General features: G+C 36.7%; 2 protein-coding genes across 2 annotated transcripts; one reads left to right on the plus strand and one right to left on the minus strand.

The window, feature by feature from the left end:
* Window positions 1–258: 258 nt before the first annotated feature.
* LOC109163997 lies at window positions 259–4,606 on the plus strand. Its single transcript, XM_019312736.1, has 2 exons — window positions 259–827; window positions 4,053–4,606. Exons 1-2 carry the CDS (start codon window positions 517–519, stop codon window positions 4,069–4,071), a joined length of 330 nt encoding a protein of 109 aa, XP_019168281.1. The 5' UTR covers window positions 259–516; the 3' UTR covers window positions 4,072–4,606.
* On the minus strand, window positions 4,462–9,041 carry LOC109163996 (mitochondrial adenine nucleotide transporter ADNT1-like). The gene is made up of 8 exons (XM_019312735.1): window positions 8,442–9,041; window positions 8,078–8,126; window positions 7,751–7,914; window positions 7,444–7,481; window positions 5,973–6,085; window positions 5,740–5,853; window positions 5,279–5,623; window positions 4,462–4,958 (listed from the first exon to the last, which is right to left on the minus strand). Exons 1-8 carry the CDS (start codon window positions 8,597–8,599, stop codon window positions 4,875–4,877), a joined length of 1,065 nt encoding a protein of 354 aa, XP_019168280.1. The 5' UTR covers window positions 8,600–9,041; the 3' UTR covers window positions 4,462–4,874.
* Window positions 9,042–23,322: the final 14,281 nt, after the last annotated feature.

Genomic DNA, 23,322 nt, shown 5'->3' on the forward strand with positions numbered 1-23,322 from the left:
CGTGGCCACCTCTACCACGAGATCAGGAAAAACATACTCGAATTGGATTTGCGCGTATGCCTCACACTCTGTATATCTCGATTAGCAATGTCAGAATAGTCAATGATTAAAATAACTAACCGCTCACTGCGCAATTGACAACATTGCAAATTTAATTGATGATAGGAAGTTAGGCACCAACTAACCTCTCACCGTGCAATTGACAACATTGCAGTCATCAACGGCCACGCTGATGAGCAGCTCCTGCTGTTGAGTTACAGTCAATATATCTTTATCACTGCTTATGTCATACAAAATGAAAATATCAAAAACAAAAAAAGTCTAAAAAAGTATGGTACCAATTTCTTCACGCACCAATGGTACATGTTTCTTCCAACCTCTCAATCTACAATTTCAAAGACGATGGACGACGTTTGATTTGCTTTGCTCGTATAAACAATGGTTGCCAATTTTTTGTTTGGGTATAATTAGAATAGATATTATGTGTTGCGACAGGTTTTGAGAAATTCGGAAGAGATGGGTGAATCGGCGGAGAACGTGGTTACGGCGGAGCCGGAAGAGATGGTGGGAGAGAATGGGGAAGGGGCAAACGCGTCGACATTTCTTTCGGAGCTGAACCTTATCCTGATTGTAAGTTTTCTTTCGTTATCCGGCGAGGAAGTCAATTCCTTGGAGACGAAGATGGTGGACAACGTTGTTAGAGATGATCATCGTCCTACAGACCACGCGGTGGTTGCCGATCTTCAGATGAAAAGGCGACGAGTAAACGAATTCAAGGCACTCGGTTCCAGACCGATCAAGTTTCAAACCAAGATCAAAGATGGCAGGTACTCCCTTCAATTTTAATTTCCCTAATATTAATTCATTTAATTTAAAAAAAAAAAAAAAAAAAAAAAAAAAAAAAAAAAAAAACTTTTAAGGATCTTATTACACATCATTGCATTTATCTTACCCCAAACATCATTGCATTTATCGCACACAAGGTTGGAGTCCTATATAGGAGGTTGTGGGTTCGAGCTTTAGTAGAGACTTTATTAAGTTGAGAAAGTAGTTTATGAACAGATACTACAGTATATTGTAGTGGTGGGTTCGAGCCTTAGTGGAGGCTTCATTAAATTGAAAAAGTAGTTTATGAACGAGTTTTTTGCACTTTTGGTCCCACGACTATGATGTCACTAACAACTTTGATGCACGACTTTTAAAACTTGTAGAATCGGTCCACGATTATGACTTTCTTAGCAAATTTGGTCCTTCCGATGCATTTTCCGTTCAATTTTTGCTGGAAAATTTTACTCCTCATTTTAACAAGGGTAATATCGTCTTTTCCATCTCACAAACTAATGACATAAATAAATAAATAAATAAATAAATAAACACAGCTCGTGGTACGGTGATTGAAATTAAAAGTCACCCAATTTCAATTCCACTTTCAGTTTCATGTACCCTCCTCGCTAAACGCTAAAATATTTTAGCTGTTTATTTATTTATGTCATTAGTTTGTGAGATGGAAAAGACAATATTACCCATGTTAAAATGGAGAGTAAAATTTTCCGACAAAAATTGAACGGAAAATGCACCGGAAGGACCAAATTTGCTAAGAAAGTCATAGTCGTGGACCAATTCTACAAGTTTTAAGAGTCGTGGATCAAAGTTGTTAGTGACACCATAGTTGTGGAACCAAAAGTGCAAAAAATTCGTTTATAAATAGATAGTACACTATGTGTGTGTGTGTGTGTGTATATATATATATATATATATATATATATATATATATATATATATATATATATATATATATATATATATATATATATGTTAGAGATCAAATGCCGTGGATGTGTCCAAGTGAAACATGAGGTTGAATGATAGCCATTGATCTTGCCAAAATTAACTGTCCAGATTGAACACATTACAAAAAATTTGGTGGCAATTTGGTAATTTTGCGTATTGTTCAAACTTAAGGTGCGTATTTTTTGTGTTTAAGGTGCGTCGTGTTAATACTTAAGGTACGCCATTTTAATACTTAAGGTGCGTCAGTTATACACTTGAGAACTTAAGGTGCGTTTTTGTTGAAACTTAAGGTGCGTCAGTTATACACTTGAGAACTTAAGGTGCGTTTTTGTTGAAACTTAAGGTGCGCCATTCTAAAGCTTAAGGTGCGTCGTTTCAAAGCTTAAGGTGCGTCCTTTTAACACTTAAAGTGCGTCATTTTAACATTTAAGGTGCATCAGTTATACACTTAAGGTGCATAAGTTCTACACTTAAGATGCGTAATTTTAACACTTAAGGTGAATGATTTTACTACTTAAAGTTCGCCATTTTAACATTTAAGGTGCGTCAGTTATACACTTAAGGTGCATAAGTTCTACACTTAAGATGCGTCTTTGTAACACTTAAGGTGCATCATTTTAAAAACTGAAGGTGCGCGATGTTAAGACTTAAGATGCCCCATTTTAACACTTAAGGTGCATGATTTTACTACTTAAGGTGCGTCTTTGTAACACTTAAGGTGCATCATTTTAAAAATTGAAGGTGCGCGATGTTAAGACTTAAGGTGCGTCATTTTAAGACTTATGGTGCGTCGTTTCAAAGCTTAAGATGCGTCCTTTTAACACTTAAAGTGCGTCATTTTAACATTTAAGGTGCGTCAGTTATACACTTAAGGTGCATAAGTTCTACACTTAAGATGCGTCATTTTAACACTTAAGGTGAATGATTTTATTACTTAAGGTGCGTCTTTGTAACACTTAAGGTGCGCCATTTAAAAAACTGAAGGTGCGCGACGTTAAGACTTAAGATGTGCCATTTTAACACTTAAGGTGCGTCATTTTAAAAACTGAAGGTGCGCGATGTTAAGAATTAAAGTGCGTCATTTTAATACTTAAGGTGCGTCTTTGTAACACTTAAGGTGCGTCACTTTTACACTTTGCATCTTCTTTACAAGCACGTTTTTTTTTTTTTTTTAATTTTCATTGATTTGAGCCGTTGATCTAGATTTGATTAACGGCTTAGATCTCACCCCATCTTTCACAGGAGCTCCTTCGCACATGATCTCTACCATATATATATATATATATATATATATATATATATATATATATATATATATATATATATATATATATATATTCAAGTGCATCCTCTTGTTCCCGGGAATCCCGTGAAACCCTTCATAAATGCACAAAAGCTACTACACGAATGCACAAGGGGTAGCTTTATTCATGTTGGGCGAATTGCACACAATCTAGTCTATGTGCTTACGTGTAGTAATTTTTGTGCATTTATGAAGGGTCTCATGGAACTCGCAGGAAGAGGTGGCCTGGTCTCATTTGATTATTACTATATATATATATATATATATAAAAGTTCTGTTGCGGGGTTACTCCCAAGTAAAAAAATGGAGTTAAATCTGAACCATTGATAAAATCTAGATCAATGACTCAAATTAAAAAAAAAAATATATATGTGTCCTCCATTAATGCTCTCATCTGAGCATCTGGGGTGACAGATAATCTAAAGGAATTCATGAAATTGTTTATAAAATTAATAAAAAATTATTTTATTTTATTTTTTCTTAAGAAGGATAAAAAACAAAAAAAAAAAAAAAAGTTAAGAAGAAAACAACGCACCTTAAGAAGGAAAACAATGCACCTTAAGAAGAAAACTCACACACCTAAAACTTTAGACCGACACACCTTAAGAAGGAAAACAACGCACCTTGAGATGGAAATTCACGCACCTAAAGCTTTATATCGACGCACCTTAAGTTTCAACAATTGACGCAGCTTAAGCACACAAACAACGCATCTTAAGAAGGGAAATCACGTACCTTAAGAAGAAATGTTTAAGAAAAATACCGGAAGGTTTATAAGTTGCTCTTAATTAGATGATATGATATGAGCATTCAAAAAAAAAAAAGATGATATGATATGAGATAGTACAAATTTAAATATATATCGCATCATCTTTCAAAGAGTCTTATCATTCTTATGAGGATCAATGCTTATGTATATGGCTTCATTCACACGGGAATTATGTTTCGTTTTTTCAAGGCATTGCAGAAGAATGTGAGGAGGGGAAACATCGGATATTCCATCAGCGACAGCAGAGATTGTTGCAGAGACAATCTCTTCGTTTTTTTTTTTTTTTTAGAATGTAACGAAGATTCATTAAATCTTTTTTTATTGTAGTCTTTTATTTTACTTTACTTTTTTGTTGGACACAGGTTTGGCTATTGATTCCTTATTTCCTGGTAGGGAAATAGGTCTTTTTTTTTTTTTTTAAATAAATGATTGATGTTTGTAAAACTTTTATAACAAAACATTTGTATGCACGAGGTTATGACAAAAGAGTTACGTGTGCATGTAAGAATTGAAGAAGCTTTCTTGAACAATTCAATTATTGTGCTCCCATTTACTCCATAAAACAAAAACAAAAACAAAACAAAAGCAGTTCCTGTAATATCTAAGCTTCAGTGAATTACTGGTTCAATTCCAAAAAAGGAAAGGAAACAATGACAAGCAACTTCTAAACATCGCAGCAGAGAAAGAAGTCCACAAGGACAAGAAATCAAGAATGGCAACTTCTAAGAAAAAAAAAAAAAAAGCTTCTATGGCCTTGCTCTCAAGGCATCCAAAACAATTATTGTTACACTATTCCTCACGGGTACTTATTCATGACACCATCAAGCATGAGAGCCACAATACACACCTATGAAAAACAAGAGTTGTAGATGGAGAACAAAGTTATGAACACGATAGAACAGGTTCCTAAATCATGAGTTGCAACAACACTACAGCCGTGTTATTGTTTCTCTCATCCCTTACCTGCAAAATTATTGTGTTGAATGAAGATACATTAGTGGCTTCTCTCTATCAGTCCGATATTTTGATCTCAACCCCCAATATCTCCTTAACTTGCTCGTATGTCACGAAAGCAATAGCTATGGATGGAACAACCTGAACAAGTACATGAAAGTTTAGAAAGCTTCAAACTTGAAATAGTCAGTCATAATTTGAGGAAAAACTAAAAGGTTTCTTCACTTCAACCTATCAGCTCCATATAATTCATTCACAACTGGATTACATTTCCTAATTTAGGTACCTACTAGTAGGTTATAATTCACATATCCCAAGAGCAAATTAGCAAAATGCTTATAGGTAAATGCTTTACTTCGTTTTTTTTTTTTTTTTTTACTTTGCCTATAAATGATATAGAGAGATGAAAAAATCTGCCAATGCACTATACAGAAAGATCACAGTTATCGAATGAGACAAACCTTTACTGAATTGGGGACCAGACCCTTGTACAATGCTCTCACACCCTCATGCCGAACAGTTTTCCTAAAAGCATCTATCATGCCAGTATATTCAAGGGCAGCCCTGCCCTTTCCTTCACCGGTTACAATAGATGCAGCATCTTTCCAACCCACCATTTGCATTCTTCTGCGAATAACATCAAGAGGGTAAGCAACAGTTTGACCAATAGTCCCTGCAGCAGCCCCACATGCCAGCCTTGTAACAACACCAAGCTCAGAATCTTCAACCAGTCCAAGAGGGTTAGATTTCAACAGCCAATCTTTCAAAGATTCATAGACAGCAAAGTTCAGACCCACATATGGAATCTGCAGACACCAAACCAAACTTTTTCATTGTACAATCACCAAGACCAGTTGGAAGTACAGAGTAGAAACCAAACACAAAAGCATTTTAGCATATGCAGAACAGAGTTGGAACTTACAACTCCTATGACAGATGGAAGCCAACCCTTGTATAAAGCCCGTGGACCTTCCTCGCGGAGCACAGTTGACAAAGCATGAAGCATTCCCCTGTACTGATAAGGAGACTTATCTGTCTGCAAAGCAGAACACAACATTGGTCACATGCAACAACAAAAGACATTGCAGAAATGCCCCATCTAGTACTTCGTAATATAAAAATTTGATGATTTTTCAGAATAGCTAAGACCATTACTTGGACAGTTAGCCTGCCACGGACCATGTCCATTGGGTATGTTGCAGACATGGCAATTATTCCAGCACAAGCTCCAGCTCCAAGACGCAATAAAGGCGTGAGCTGAGCATCCTCTGCAAATGAACAAGATCAAAGTCTAAAAATATTTCCCAAATTTCAAAAACTTTATAAAGGTACTGGCATCTAACAATTACTCCGTATATCAGAAAGATCCCATTATAGCTTAATGAATTAATAATACTGCGAAGAAGCTCAACAAAACACCAGTGTATGCAGTAACTTCTAGTCTAGACTCTAGAGAAGAAAGAGTACTTGTTTAAATAACAAATCAGGTTCCAAAATGGAAATGAGTTCACATATATTGGGATGGAGAGAAAGCTTATCACCTCATAAATTAAATTATAGGTAGGACCTCGCAAACTAGAAACATTAGCAACTAGATTAGTAAAAAAAAATTATCTTCTTGAGGAATAACTAATAAAAACAATTTGGCCCTGTTTGGTAAAATGGTTGTTAGCTGATAGTTGTTTGCTGTTAGCTGATTGTGTTAATTAAAGGGTATAAATAGTTGATAACATTAGATGATTGTAGAAAAGTGTTTGGTAAATTAGCTGTTAGTTGATAGCTGTTTGGTATAATTTCTTTTCTCAAAAAGCTAATTGAAAAAGTTGCTTGGAGTAGCTTTTTGAATTTTAGCCTTTTAGAGTTGCAAAAAGCTAATTAACCAAACATTTCTATTGATATTTTAACTAAATCAAACAATTAATAGTGGTCAAATAAGCTAAAATTGGCCTATAGGCCAATTTTTTACCAAACAGGGCCTTTGTCTGATGTAAAAAGAAAAAGAGAAAGAATGGTGGGCATTACCCGGTGATGGCCCCTCAATCTGGGGCGTTGGAAGGGTTAAAAAGGGTACAGACCAAAACTCCGGCTTAATGTGCACGAAGTGGCTGTCCGCAACTCAAACCCACATCCCCACGCTTGACAGATTGAGCTTTTACCATCCACCGAGCAATGGCCTTGCTAGACAAAACAGCAGAGCACATGATGAGAAGAAACAGCACAGATAATTCACGTAATCACAAACATCTCTAACAAATACTAGCATCGAGTGCCGAGACTAAAGTCGCTCAAAAATATCTACAAACTAGACATGGAGAAAAAGAGATGAAAGAGATCAAGAATGTTATTTGAAGAATAGGAACCAACAAATACCAGTGTAAATGGAGAACTTTAAGAGTCTCATACCTATTCAAAATCTACTTCTCTCATCCCATAGTTAAAAAGTTGCATGTTGTAGTACATCATCAGATATTGTTAAAACAAAGATTTACATATGAAAGCGCAACACGTGAAGAACAATAGACACATGTCTTCAGTGGCAAACAAAACACAAGAAATCTTATATTGATTTGTAGAATTAAAATGATTTCCTGCCATGACAAGCCTAAACATGAAAGGAAGCACATACCGTTTCCTGTTTGTTCCCTATATAGCCATAAGATGCCCCTGTTTCAATATCAATGAAAGGAATGAGATATCATATAACACAATGCTTTAGTGGTAATGGTAACATGGGATGAGAAGTGATTTATGAATAAACTAATTTAATATCCGGAACTAAAACCTCCAGAGTTACTGTACCAAAATTAAAACTAACAAGTGAACATTCCGTCATTCAGGGAAGTTGCAGAAATCAGATTTTTGTAAGGTAAAATTGAACAACCATGAGAAAACATAGTAATGCTAAACAATCACATCTTTGGACAGGATCATACTTGGAGGCCTGCTCATAGCTGAAGAACTTGACAGCTGAGTTTGGGACGATGCGTGCACAGTTGGTCCCATTACCCTTAAATAATCCTCTGAAGCCCTCAGTTCTCCAGATATATTTTAGGCCTTGAATTGTGCCATTGTATTTTATATTATGAGGATTCTGAACCTGCACATTTGACCACCACACCACAGCCTCATAAAATTAGAAAATGAAAAAGTAAGGTGAATTTTAGACTACACAGACACTAGTAGAAGAAAGTCTTCTCACTATACAGAGGCTAAATTTTCTGAAAAGAAACAGTATTTGAATAAGAAGACATTAAATTTACCTGTAGCAATATTTTTAAGCGTTCCAGAGGAGCAACAGCTGTCCGTGACCTGCAAGTGGCACACTTAAGCACGATAGAAAACCAAACTCATAATAATGAAAACGCTGCAACTTTTTAGCGCGCAATGAATACAAGATTGAATACTACAGCCATTTTAATCCCTGATGAATGAACGAATGAGTACATTAAGATTAAATACTACGCTCAAGGCAATAGGAAAAACATACGGTATTGTTTTGTCTTGTAGCGATATTAATTCCATATGCCATTTCTTTTTCTCATTACGAGAGCAAGCTTTCAATTCGATTCAATCAACACGCATACATGTATGGAAATAGAGAGATATATGTGTAGTTGAACTCACACGCCACCAGCGACACCTCCAGCGACGAGAGACTTGCAGATACTTAAGACGGCATGGCTAGATGGCTTAATTTCCTCCCTAGCGAGCTTCGCCTCTTCGGCGAGGTTTACAATCTTCTCCACCGCCGATTCGCCAGCCTTCACATCCTCCGAAGCCATAAAAGACAAAGCGAGGGAAAAAAGACGATCTCGCCAACAAAAAGATCGAATTATCCGGAGAACTTAAATACCAGAATTAAGCCAAACAGACCACACTACGATCTCGAGTCTCGACTCCTCGATACGATCAATCGACGACTCGGCAACTTATCAAAGCACTTGCATTTTTTTCTCCAAGCGTTCCACACTCTATCTCTCTAGGTGGCGGCTGGCGGCTGGCGGCGGTCGGTGACGGCGGCGGGGAGACAGAGAGAGAGAAGCAGATCAGCACCAGAATGCGGTAGAGAAAGTAATGTGCGTTTTTATGTGGCGGCGTATTTTAGGTTTAAGCGTGGCGTCGCCCACCTGATCCAAATCATTAAATTAATGCTAAATCGAAATGGAGTACAGTACTTGAAAAGGAAATTAGATTCTGAAATTTTAGGGATTTGAGTGGGGGATAAAGGAGTGGCCGTCTGTTGAGTGTTGTTGAATGCGTTACGTCCTTACAGGTGTGCGGGGTGGTTGTGATTCGGAGGGTGTTGGACCACCATAGATGCGTGGTCTCTTCCGATGACTTTGAGGTGCTCGCACATCCACAAATTTATTTTTGGAGGAAATTTGTAATTTTTCACCTTTTATACATTTGAGGGAAAAGTATAAATAAACAATCAATTTGAGAAACAACAATTAAGTCGACGAACATAAAAAAGTTTTAAATTAATCTGCGAATTTAAAAGAAGTTGCAATTAACATTTTTAGCAGGTTACTATTTGGTTTCTGCTGAATGGTTGGTTATATATAATTATGTTTTTTTTTTCTTATTATCCTACTTGGAATACATGTAAACATTTCATCTAATTCAAAGTCAAATTTTAAATCTCTAATTTTTCCCACCTTTTTCTTCTTCAAGTAGTTGCATTTTGACTTCATCCATGTACACCCAAGCGTCGTGACCATTTGAAATGTTCACATTGATGGAAATCAACGACGATTGGGTCAAGTTTTTCATGCTTGGCAAGTTTAGTCAAGTCAATACCCACTACAAGAAAAATCACGAATCGCAACAAAACATAATTCGTTATAGTTTTGCGACGGTACGTCGACAGAAATGGCAACATAATTAAATTTCGTAGCTATTTTTTGCATAAAGTGAGGAAAAACCTGCGAAATCTTGGCGCTCACATTTTGGTGACAAATTTTGTGACGGAATTAAGTTTCGTCACCATATTAGAGACAGAAATGACAAAGGTCAATAGTTTCGTTGCAGGTTTGCGACGGAATCGGGCGACAAGAATGAATTCTATTGCACTGTTTGCCAAAAAGTGGAAAATATTCCTGCCTAACCTTTGAGCCAATGAATTGATGACGGAGGGTGACGACAGAAATTGCGACAGTTGTTTTTCCGTCACGAAAATTTTTAAATTTTTATGCAAAGTTTATTTTCGCTATCGAATGGGGCGATATAATCAATTTCGTCGTCAATATGTTAACACATTAGCGGCAGAAAGTGCGACGCTCTACACGTCCATCGCGTTTTTGCAATGGAATCGACAACGGAAATTAATTTAGTTGAGATGTTTGACGGAAAAGGAAACTTGATGGTCGAGGTTGGCGACGAAAATTGCGACGATCATTCTTTCAAGGCCTTAGCATCGGTCGGATCGGTTCGGTTCGGATGCTCGGAGGTCCAACCCCATCGGATTTCGAATTTTTATTTTTAAAATCTAATTTCATTATAAAATATGAAATATTACTTTAGTTTTATTATTTTTTTGATGTGGGCGGTTCGGTCGGATATCCGAAATCAATTCGGACAGTCAAATTAATATATATATATATATATATATATATATATATATATATATATATATATATAATTGAATAGAACACTTAAAAATAAAAACAGTTTAAAAAAATTACAAACTACAGTCTACTATGCACTGATTAACACATTAGTGGATTGGAAAGCAGGAAAATGACTTTTGGAAAATGACTTGTGGAAAATGAGCCATTTTTCAGAAAACATTTTCTTTTCCTGTGTTTGGCTGCACAATGAAAAACTGTCTTTTTGTGTTTGGCTCATTTTCCAGAAAATGTAGAATATAACAATTTTTATTTCAAATTCTATACAACATAAATTTTGATTGTATTTAATCATAATGTCTTTGCTCTCAATCTACCTTTCTAGTACTCAAACTATTCTCAATCCATTTCATCCTCAAGAAATAAACAATTTAGCATTAGAAATTCACATAAAAAATTAAAAAAAAATAATAAAAAACATTGGAAACCAGTGAACCCAGTTCACTAGTTTCCGAAAACCAGTGAAACCAGTTCACTGGTTTCGGCATCGGAAACCAGTGAACCCAGTTCACTGGTTTCTGCATCAGAAACCAGATCTATGGTTTCCGATGCGGAAACCAGAGGAACTGGTTTCCCCAGCCGGAAACCAGAACTGGTTTCCGGCTGAGAAAACCAGTGAAGAATACAACCGTTGATGAAGCTTTGTTGAAGGAGGAGACAGAGGAAGTCTGAAGGAGTGAGCAACGTGAAATTAGAAGATGAAAAATGACTTCCCCCAAAATAAAGGGGAAGTCATTTTCCGAAAATTTTGTCCCATTTTCCATTGACTTGTCTTCATTTTCCTTTGACCACTCAATTTTCTGCCTAGCCAAACACCAAAAACCCGGAAAATGATTTCCCCAAACAGAGCGTTAAGTGAATTAAACTACTATGTACATACAAAAAAAAAAAAAAAAAAAAAAAAAGTGAAGAAGTATTATTCCACATTTTCACTAAGTTACTAACTACATAGAATTATACAAAAGATTAATTATCACTTTTGAATTGTTGAAGACTTCAAGAGTTCAAGTTACGGATATAATTACAATTTGCATCCAAGTATCCATCTTCAATAAGTCATCCAAGTATCCAACATTCCAACTAATTTCCTACTATTATTCTTCTTTCTGTCAAAACTCAAAACTTAGGAAAAATTAGTAAAAATAAAATAAGCAATAAAAAATAATTAAACATTAGACAATTCTAAAGTTGACGTTCAATGTTCATGGGGATGTTGTAGCAATTTGCCCTTAATCCTAACTTTGATAGGGACAAAAATCTTACTGAGCAACATACCAACTTAATCCCTTATTTTTCATATCATAAGTGTAAGCTTTCATCATCGCCATAAATACATAATATTATATTAAAATGTGCAAAATACAGTCATAAACATTACCATCAATCCAACACACAAGGGTCTAACTTTGCCAACTTAGTAACTTACCAACTAACATCAATGCACAAGGGCAGCAACTAACAAGTTACCAAGCCTCAATATGACAACTAGGCACCAACTAATAAGTTACCAAGCCTGATCAATAATAGTATAATACATTATTATACATTAATACAAGAATATAAAGTAAAGTATCAAGTATAAAGCATAACATTATTCGTAGGAAGTGTAGAACCACCAATCCTCCCAGTTCTACTGCCACCATTAGCACCAAATTCTGCAAAATAAAAATGAGAAGAATGTAAAACTTACAAGGACAAGTTAAAAGTAAATAAATATTGCAAGAATGGTAAGAAGTGTTACCTTGTTCAAATATCTCCAATTCCTCCAGATTTTCCTCAATTAATAAAAAGGGTATTTGGCAGCCTAAGTCAATCCTGAGTACAAACCAATGCTTCCACAATTTTAGGAGTTAATGAACTCCTAAAAGTATCTAAAACCCTCCCAGATATACTGAAGGCAGATTCTAAGGCAACGGTGGATATTGGTATAACTAAGACATCTTTAGCTATCTTAGAAAGGATAGGAAATCTTTCAGCATTCAACTTCCACCACCCAAGTATATCAAAATACGTTTCCTCTTCAACTATTGCCTCAGCTAAGTAAATTTCCAACTCAGTTTTTATTCTTTCCCCCACTTTCCATTCTTTGTTTCTTAATCTGGGACTTTAATAAATGTTGTGGCCTCCCAACTGAGGTAGAAGAAGACTGTGAAGAATCAATACAAGGACTGCCAGAAGCAGTAGGGACAACAGTAGGACTACAAGAGGCTGCATAATCATCAAACAGCTCTGTCAAAGCAGCAAGCACTTTCCCATAGTAGGTTTTACATTTTTCCTCACCTTACATATAATTAATCTGAGTTGGCATATACTCTAATTTGTTCCTAGGGTCTAGAATGTTTGTAAAGAATATCATCAAATTCATCTTATATATACCCCACAACCCCATGTTTTTCAAATTTGGCTTTCATATTATTATCCCCCATTAGTTTCACATACCCACCAGCTTCCATTATGTCATTCAAGAGGCAATATAAATACGATATTTCAAAAAAAAAAAAGTGTTAGACGTGACATATAAAAAACCTGAAATTCTGATAGTCATATCATAAAAATATTTCAAGACCTCCACCAAACTCTTCACAGAATCCCAATCAAGGAAATCAGGAACAGAATCACCCAAATCTGATTTGAAGGAACTATCAGTTTCTTCATATGCTTCAAAAACTTTCTGGTATGTAATTGCATATTGTAACATAAGATATGTAGAATTCCATCTTGTTGGAACAGCTAGACACAATGAAGATTTCTGTTCAATTTCAATCAAGTCAGACAAGTCCCTAAATTTCTTAAGCCTAGCAGGTGAATTTCTGACTTATCTCACAACCTTCCTAACCTTCTTCACAGAAACATCACATTGTTTCAGCCCATCTGGCACAACTAAGTTTAGAATATGGGCAATGTATCTCATGTGAATATACTTGCCGTTCACAGTAGATGTTCCCCAAGACAACAATTTCTTTTTAAAAAAACTTAGAGTAGTGTCATTAGATGAATCATTGTCTATTGTAATAGTATACACATTCCTAATCCCCCACTCAAGCAAATAGGTTTCCAAGGCTTTTGCAACATACTCACCCTTGTGTTATGTAACAAAATAAATGAGATAATCTTCTTATGAAGCTTCCACTCCTCATCTATAAAGTGAACAGTCACTACCATGTAGTTAATTCTTTGAATAGATGTCCAAGAGTCAGTTGTAATACTGACTCTTTGAGTGTTTCCCCTAAAAAAACATTTCAACTTCAGTCTTTCCTCTTCATAAATTAGATTGATATCCCTACTTATAGTTCATCTAGATGGAACCTTAAACCTAGGACAAGCCACCAGAATGAACTTCCTAAACCCTGGACCCTCCACAAATCTAAAAAGTAGTTCATCTATTATAATCATTTCAACCAAGGTCCAACTAATAGCTTCTTGATTAAAACCCCATGTTTCTAACTCACCAATAGTAGGCTGAGATGCATCAGAATTTGTAATAGCTTGAAAGGTCAGAAGTGACTGTTTAGTGTCTTTAGAGTGAGGGTTTTTAAGACAGGTAAGAATGTGGTTTCTTAAGGATGAAGTACCATATTTTTTGGATTCACATTGATATATTTTGGCACAATATATACACTTGCCTTTTATAGTAACAACAGTACTATTAGAAATTCTTTCAAAATGATCCCAAACTCTTGATCTGGAATCAACTTGCTACCTTTTCTTCGCAAGAACTACAGTAGTAGGTTGCACATTCTGTTGATTATTTGTGTCAACAGTTTGGGCTTCCACCACTGTAGGTCCATAAATTGTAGTGTTGGAATCTCTTATATTTTCCATCTAAAGAAATGGAATACTATCAGTAAAGTGGGAAATATAGTAAAGAATATCAGATAGTCAGTTAGTCACACATGACTATGGATGGCAATTGAACCCGCACCCGACGGGGAAAACTGATCCCCACCCCGATGGGGGCAGGTTCGGGGAATCTTTTCGGGGAACGGGGGCGGGGATGAGGGGAATTTTCCAATCCCAGCAGGGGACGGGGACGGGGAGCGCATTCCCTGTCCCAACCACGACCCCGATCCCCGAATCCCCGTTTAATATATAGATTAAGAGTTCGAGCTCGCGAAGAAGAAGAGAGAGCTTGCATGATGGCCTCCCAAAGTGCACAACTCGTGCGATGACCGACGGCTAGGGGCATCACTTCTTCGGAGAGGGATGAGATAAGCATAGACAATAGTGCTTGATCTTGGCGCATCCATAACCCATACTCAGGGTTCGGCCGTGGGAGAGCATTGGCGTCGGCGCCGGTTACCGTGAGAAGGGCAAGTGGCGAGGGCTTCGTACCGTCAATAAACCCCATTAGATCATATCCGTGTAGAAATGGAACAACTTGTGTCCGCCAAAACAAGAAATTCTTGTAGGTTAATTTCGTGCTAATGAAGTGGTGGGCGGTGGACAAAGATACAATTGGAGAAGAATTGGAGGAAATAGTAGCATCAGAAACAGTCCATTCAGAGGAATTAACAGATCCGTCAGCCATGGGAACGAGAGAGAAAACCCTAGCTTACTAATACGAGATGAGAACTGATGGAATTGTATTAACAGAACTTGATTACAATGAGTTCAGGTGATGAGAATATATACAATAAAGAGTCACATAGTAATTAGGAGAATGAGATCTAAATAGAGTCCTAATAGTTGTCACTATTACAGCATGCTCAAAATATATTCAATTTAGGGTGAATTTCACCAAAGAGTTAAGGCTTCCGTGATAACGTGTTTGTACATTGAAACGTATCTTTGTGTAATTGTTGTATCGTTGGTATTCTTAAGATACAAAAGTACTATAATAATATATAATAAAGTAGGGACCATCAAATTGTTTACTATCATCATTCAATCCAATCTATACATGAAAATGTACATATTCTAATATAATTGTGGAAGAAATATTATCATAATATAATTCCTCTAGTCATGTTTACATTGTTACGCGTAAATATTTTATTCCTTACGTTAATCCACGGTGATCATCAACGCCAAAGTAATTATCGAACAGAGAGAGAGAGGGAAAAGTAAAAGATAATTGATATTGCTCATGAAAATATACGGGAGTATTCTCATTCATTCTTATTCACCACAAACTTTACATATACAATATATATAATAAATGCTTCCTATCAATTAGGAAGTGTAACTATCTCTGAAGCATAATAGCCATAAACTTGGCCAGAGACTAAGTCTTCATAACACTCTCACTTGGACATTATCTTCCCGTGATCATGCCTCGTTAAAAACTTTGCTAGGAAAAACCCTATGGGGAAAAAACCTAATCAAGGAAAAGAGTACATGATGTATGTATAGCCATGTGTTACAATGGTTGCCTCATTAAAAACCTTAGATTAAGAAAACCAGTGGGAAAAACTTAACTAAGGGAAAAAAGAGTACAACCAAATGCCTTCAAGACTTAATCTTCAAGATTATGATGGTTTTCTAGGCCAATTGCTCAAAACCATCTAGAGGTTATTGCTCCCCTTGAAGGTAACAACCTTTCAAGCCTACGCATCCCAATTTTGTGAACATATTTTTCAAAGGTGGATGTAGGTAGGGATTTGGTGAACAGATATGCCAGATTATCACATGAGCGAACCTTCTGAACAAGGATTTCGCCACTCTTATGGAGTTCATGCGGATAAAAGAACTTAGGTGCAATATGTTTTGTAAGTTTCCTTTTAACATATCCATTGCTCACCTGTACAGCACATGCCGCATTGTCCTCATACAGGACAATGGGAATACCATCTTTGCTTTCTATACCGCATGAATAATTGATATGATGTATCAGGGACCTCAACCATACGCACTCTCGTGAAGCCTCATATAGGGCAATAATCTCTGAATGATTAGATGAGGTAGCAACTACTGTCTGTTTGACAAATCTCCATGAAATAGTTGTACCTCCACAAAGGAAAACATAACCAGTTTGAGATTTGGCATTGTGGGGATCAGACAGGTAGCCAACATCTGAATAACCCACTAATGTAGTATCCTGGTTTTTCTCAAAATAGAGACCAAGATCTTTTGTACCTTGGAGATATCTGAGGATATGCTTTATCCCCTTCCAGTGTCTTTGGGTTGGGGAGGCACTAAATCTAGCAAGTAAATTTACTGCAAAAGCAATATCGGGCCTAGTGTAGTTAGCTAGATAGAGTAATGCGCCAATAGCGCTTAAGTATGGGACTTCAGGTCCTAACACATCATCAGCATCCCCTTTAGGCCTAAATTGGTCTTTGTCCTCTTCAAGGGACCGAACGACCATCGAAGTGATGAGGGGATGTGATTTATCCATATAAAATTTCTCCAAGAGTTTATTTGTATAATTTGACTGGTGTACAAAAATTCAATCAAGGAGATGCTCGATTTGCAAGCCGAGGCAAAACTTGGTTTTCCCCAAATCTTTCATTTCAATTTTCGATTTTAAGCATGAAATTGCTTCAACAAGATCTTTGTGTGTCCCGACAATGTTTATGTCATCTACATAGATGGGGATAATGCAGAAACCATCCGATGACTTCTTAATAAAGATACATGGACTAATATCATTGTTTACATATCCCTTCTTCAGGAGGAATTCACTTAATCGGTTATACCACATTCTACCCTATTGCTTCAAACCGTACAGTGATTTTTGAAGTTTGATATTGTACATGTTACGGTCATTTTTCTCCTTCATAATGGGGTTTTCAATGCCCTCGGGTATTCTCATGTATATATCGGCATCTAATGACCCATATAGGTACACGATCACTACATCCATCAACTGCATATCTAAATTTAGTTTTACTACCAGTGAGATTAAATAGCGGAACGATGTGCCATCAATTATAGGAAAATATGTTGTTGGGAAATAATATTTGTGGCCTCAAATCCATGCAGAATTAGTCTTCCACAAAATGTTGTCCACGTCCATGTAACATATTATGTCTCCTCCACGTAGCAGCATTCTCCCTTTCTTTCATGCGCAAATGTCTCTTAATTTTTAGTATAAATAGGCTAAGCTTTGCTTTGTAAAAAACATCAATTTGAATTCATTCTTCTCCTTCCTTTCTTTCACGTACGTAGCATATATATATATATATATATATATATATATATATATATATATATATATATATTTGTTTTCTCTTTAAAGAGATTAATATATATATATATATATATATATTCTATATTTTCCCTTTGCCATTTACTTATTTGTCATTTATATATTTTTCCCTATTTATATTATTTAACTTCTATAATTCTCAATTTTCGATTCTTCGCTTCCGCAATATTCCGCTATATTCCTAACAAGTGGTATCAGAGCCAAGTTTAATTGAGAGTTATTTTCAAAGATGTCAACTGTTACCAAGTTCGACGGGAAAATTAGCTTTTCTATCTGGAAGGTTCAGATGGAAGCCGTTCTAACCCAGAACGGTTTGAAGAAAGCGCTAGCTGGGAAGAAGAAGAAACCGGCTACAATGACAGATGTAGATTGGGAAGATCTGGATGACAAGGCACGTTCAACCATTCTTTTGTGCCTGTCTAAAGAGGTTCTACGTGAGGTATTAAGTGAGACGACTGCGTCAGATTTATGGTCCAAACTGGATACGCTTTACATGGCCAAAACTCTGGCAAACACGCTACGCCTGAAGGAGCGTCTGTACACAATCCGTATGACGGAAGGTACTTCTATTAAATCTCACTTGGATGAATTTAATTCTATTTTATTGGACTTGGAAAATATTGATGTCATAATTGAAGATGAGGATCGTGCTGTTTTATTGCTTGTCTCTCTCCCTAATTCATACAAGCATTTCAAAGAAATTATGTTGTATGGTAATAGTAGTGATACCCTTACTTTCGACAATGTTAAGTCAAACCTATTATCCAAAGAAAAGTTTGACTTTGAAATTAAGTCTGAGGACAAAGGTGAAGGCTTGACTGTAAGGGGTCGTTCACTTGAATCAGGGAGTAGCAATAAAAATTCTAGATCCAAGTCCAAAGGACATAAGTCCAACAAATCCTGTAAGTACTGCAAGAAGCATGGTCATGATGTGACTGAATGCTTCAAGTTGAAAAACAAGCAAGAGAGAGAAAAGAAGTCCGCTGAAGCTAGTGTTGTTGAAAGTGATTCAGATGGTGATGTGTTGTTATCTGTTAGCTCCGGTGAGAAACGGAGTGAAACCGAGTGGATTTTGGACTCTGGTTGTACATTCCACATGTGTCCCCACAAAGATTGGTTCATCTCTCTGGAACCGGTTGATGGTGGAGTTGTCTTGCTGGGTAATGATACCCAATGCATGGTTAGTGGAATTGGAAGTGTTCAGATTAAAACTCATGATAATGTTGTCAGGACTCTTACCAATGTTCGGTATATTCCTGATTTGAAACGCAATCTGATATCATTGGGCACCTTGGAATCTCTGGGGTGCAAGTACACAGCTGAAGGTGGAGTTTTGAAGGTCATAAAAGGCTCTCTTATTCTCATGAAAGCTTCTCGTTCTGGAAGCTTGTATGTCTTGCATAGCAGTACTGTGACAGGTTCAGTAGCGGTATCCTCATCGGTGTCTGATGCGGATCTCACTCAATTATGGCATATGCGTCTGGGGCATATGAGTGAGAAAGGCATGCATCTCCTGAGCAAGAAAGGTCTCCTTGGTGGTTCAGGTACGGGTAAATTACAATTTTGTGAGCATTGTGTTTTTGGGAAACAAAAGAGAGTTAGTTTCTCTACTGCTACACACCGTACCAAAGATGTATTGGAATATATACATTCCGATTTATGGGGACCAACTAAATTTCAGTCTATGGGAGGCTGTAGATATTTTATGTCTATTATTGATGACTTTTCTCGTAAAGTCTGGGTCTATTTCCTGAAACATAAAAATCAGGCATTTTCTATTTTCAAGAAGTGGAAAATACTTGTTGAGACTCAGACAGGTAAAAAAGTCAAGAAGCTCAGGACAGACAATGGCTTGGAGTTCTGTGAGTCAGATTTCAATGACTTCTGTGCGGCAAATGGAATCGCCAGGCACAAGACCTTGCCTGGTAAACCCCAGCAGAATGGTGTTGCCGAACGTTTGAACAGAACTCTATTGGAAAGAGCTCGTTGTATGCTCTCTAATGCTGGGTTATGGAAACGGCGTGATTTTTGGGCCGAGGCTGTTTCTACTGCATGCTATTTGGTAAATAGATCTCCACATTCATCCCTTGATTTCAAAATTCCAGAGGAAGTTTGGTCAGGTAATCCTGTTGATTACTCTATCTTAAGAGTTTTTGGATGTCCTGCTTATGCTCATTCCAGTACGGGTAAATTGAACCCGAGAGCTGTCAAATGCATTTTCCTTGGTTATGCCTCTGAGTCAAAAGGGCATCGTCTATGGTCTCCTGATTCTCGGAAAATCATTCTGAGTCGAGATATCACTTTTGACGAAAATGCACTACTTTCTTCTGGAAAAGTTCCCAGTACAGATGAGACGCAGAATACTGGTGAGAAGGTGGAGTTTGAGTTCAGGCCTATTGATAGTGTTACTACTGCTGATGGTAATACTAAAGATGATGCATCTACTAGCACAACACCTCTCGTCGAGCCACAACGAGAGTATTCCATTGCTATGGATCGTCCTAGGAGGACAATTAAAAAACCTGCTAGGTATGCTAGTGATGATGAAACCAACATGGTTGCTTATGCTCTTTCAGTCACACAGGAAGTTGATGGTGATCCATCCTACTATTCTGAAGCTTTTCCTATTACTAAGTTCAAGCAGTGTTTGAGTTTAGTCGACTGTTCCAATTGTTAATCCCAATATGGATTTGATCCAAGGTGGAGATTGTTGGGAAATAATATTTGTGGCCTCAAATCCATGCAGAATTAGTCTTCCACAAAATGTTGTCCACGTCCATGTAACATATTATGTCTCCTCCACGTAGCAGCATTCTCCCTTTCTTTCATGCGTAAATGTCTCTTAATTTTTAGTATAAATAGGCTAAGCTTTGCTTTGTAAAAAACATCAATTTGAATTCATTCTTCTCCTTCCTTTCTTTCACGTACGTAGCATATATATATATATATATATATATATATATATATATATATATATATATATATATATATATATTTGTTTTCTCTTTAAAGAGATTAATATATATATATATATTCTATATTTTCCCTTTGCCATTTACTTATTTGTCATTTATATATTTTTCCCTATTTATATTATTTAACTTCTATAATTCTCAATTTTCGATTCTTCGCTTCCGCAATATTCCGCTATATTCCTAACATATGTATGCTCAAAATCAATTCTGGGCCTCTGCGTAAACCCTTGAGCAACTAATCTCGCTTTATATCTAACCACCTCATTATTTTCATTCCTCTTCCGTACGAACACCCATTTGGATCCTACTGGGATCACATCTTTCGAGGTAAGTACGGTGGGACCAAAGACTTTCCTTTTATTCAGCAAGTTAAGCTTGGCCTCAATTGCCTCTTTCCATTTTAACCAGTCAGAGCACTTCTGGCACTCCGTTATTGATTTTGGTTCTGGATCCAGATTATCACGTGATACTTTAGAGGCAATTGCGCAAGCAAAAGTGTCGTCGACGACTATTAAATATCTATTATAAGTTTCTCCTGTATCAACATAGTGTATGGCAGTTTCTATATTTATATCAACCAGATCATCGTCATTTCCCACAATATTTTGATCTAGATGTTCCGCATCCCAGTGTCAATATTATATGGAGCATGTGCGGGTTGACCGGGTTCTCAGTCTTCTGGACGGTTGATAACTTTGTGGAGTGACTGAGAGCTTTTACTGATTTGGGTTTTTCGCGAATTTATATCTTTTGCACCTACTGGTCTCACACGCTTCTGGCGATCGGGGTGTCAGTATGTATATTTTGTTCTTTGGGGACTTTTACTCTTGCTGGAGCATTTTTAGCAGGAGTGTGAGATGTAGTCACTCTTCTTAAATCAGTAAAAGCGTCTAGCAGGTTATTTGTTAAATTTTGCAAATTAATTATCTTATGAACTTCCAGTTCAGCTTGGCTAGTGCGAGGGTCTAGGTATTGAAGATCATTTTCATCCCATGAAATTTCTCGGTATTTCATTAACTGTGGGCTCTTATCTCCCCCTAATACCGGGAAATGATCTTCATCAAAGTTGCAGTCTTCATACCTCGCAGTAAATTGGTCCCCGGTTATGGGCTCTAGGTATTTAATAATAGAAGGAGATTCATAACCAATATAAATACCTAGTTTTCGTTGTGGTCCCATAGAGGTACAACGTGTAGGTGGTATGGGGACATAGACTGCAGAACCAAATATACGCAGGTGGGAAATGTCTGGTTCGGACCCTCGTACTTGCTGTAAAGGGGAGTAATCATGATATGCAGTGGGCCGAAGTTGTATTAGATTTGCAGCATGTAACACTGCGTGTCCCCAACAAGTAGCTGGTAAACTGGATTTTTGAAGCAATGGTCTAGCAATCAATTTAATACGCTTAATCAAAGATTCTGCTAGATCGTTCTGTGTGTGTGGACATGAGGTATCGGATGCTCCACTTTGATGCTCATAGCCATACAGTAATCATCAAATATTTTTTATGTGAATTCTCCAGCATTATCCATTCTAACAGATTTAATTGGATAATCAGGAAATCGGGCATTCAATTCAATAATTTTCGCAACAAATTTGGCAAATGCTTTATTTCTAGTGGATAGTAGACTAACGTGAGTCCACCGAGTGGAAGCATCAATAAGGACCATGAAATATCTGAAAGGTCCAGATGATGTGATTGGATTGGTCCACAAATGTCACCCTGTAATCTTTGGAGAAAAACTAGGGATTCATGTCCAACTTTAGTACATGATGGGCGAGCAATTAATTTGCCTTTCGCGCAAGCAATACATGTATATTGTTGTGTAGGAAAAATATTGGAGCTAGAGAAATTATGTCCAGCTGAGTTAGAAATAATCCGGCCCATCATTTATTGCCCTAGGTGACCCAACCGATCATGCCATAATTGGAAGGAATGTGGGTTCTTGAAAGTCATAGATAATGCATTACATGCATTATTGGGTTTTATGTAAGTATGATATAATCCAGAGGGTAGAGAAGCAAACTCTTCAACCTCTTGTTTTTTTCCAACTACAAGCTGCGTCATGATGAGGTATTCTGTTGTATTTGAAGTTTTGGTTTCGATTTGGAAGCCATTAGACCTAATGTCTTTAAAACTAAGCAATGTACGCTTAGATTGAGGGTATAAAAGATAATCTTCATTTATTAGCTTTGTACCCTTAGGAAGGATAAGTGAAGCTCTACCGGAGCCCACTATGGGGACCTCGTCATCAGCAACGGTTGTAATATTGCCGTTTTTCTTAGTTAGAATATGAAAGTACCTATTATTCGTGAGGATAGTGTGCATTGTTGCACTATCCACTAAGCAGAGGGTCATTTCAGTCCCCATTGAGCAAACAACAATAATATTTGCAGAGTTTTAAACAATCAAATTAAAATAATATCAAGCCTTAATCATCGCATTTAAATGAACATATTAATAAAATGATTTGAGAATAAAATTTAAATATTCATGATACTCATGTCACATGAATGAATAATATAATAACGACATTAATATTAAAAATGTCATACAAAAATAAAATAATCAAAATGTACATAGCCATCATGAATTAAACCATATTCATGTTCAAAAGGGATTAGAAAATTACTAATAAAATATTTGTAAGAGGGATAAATAAATAGATAATTGTCTATCAAACAATCACAGGGCTCACGATCACCATAATCTTCAAGCTCGTACTGCAATAGATCATCATCATTAATATCGT

The sequence above is a fragment of the Ipomoea nil genome, unplaced genomic scaffold, assembly GCF_001879475.1.
Source record: "Ipomoea nil cultivar Tokyo-kokei standard unplaced genomic scaffold, Asagao_1.1 scaffold3054, whole genome shotgun sequence".
Classification (NCBI taxonomy): domain Eukaryota; kingdom Viridiplantae; phylum Streptophyta; class Magnoliopsida; order Solanales; family Convolvulaceae; genus Ipomoea; species Ipomoea nil.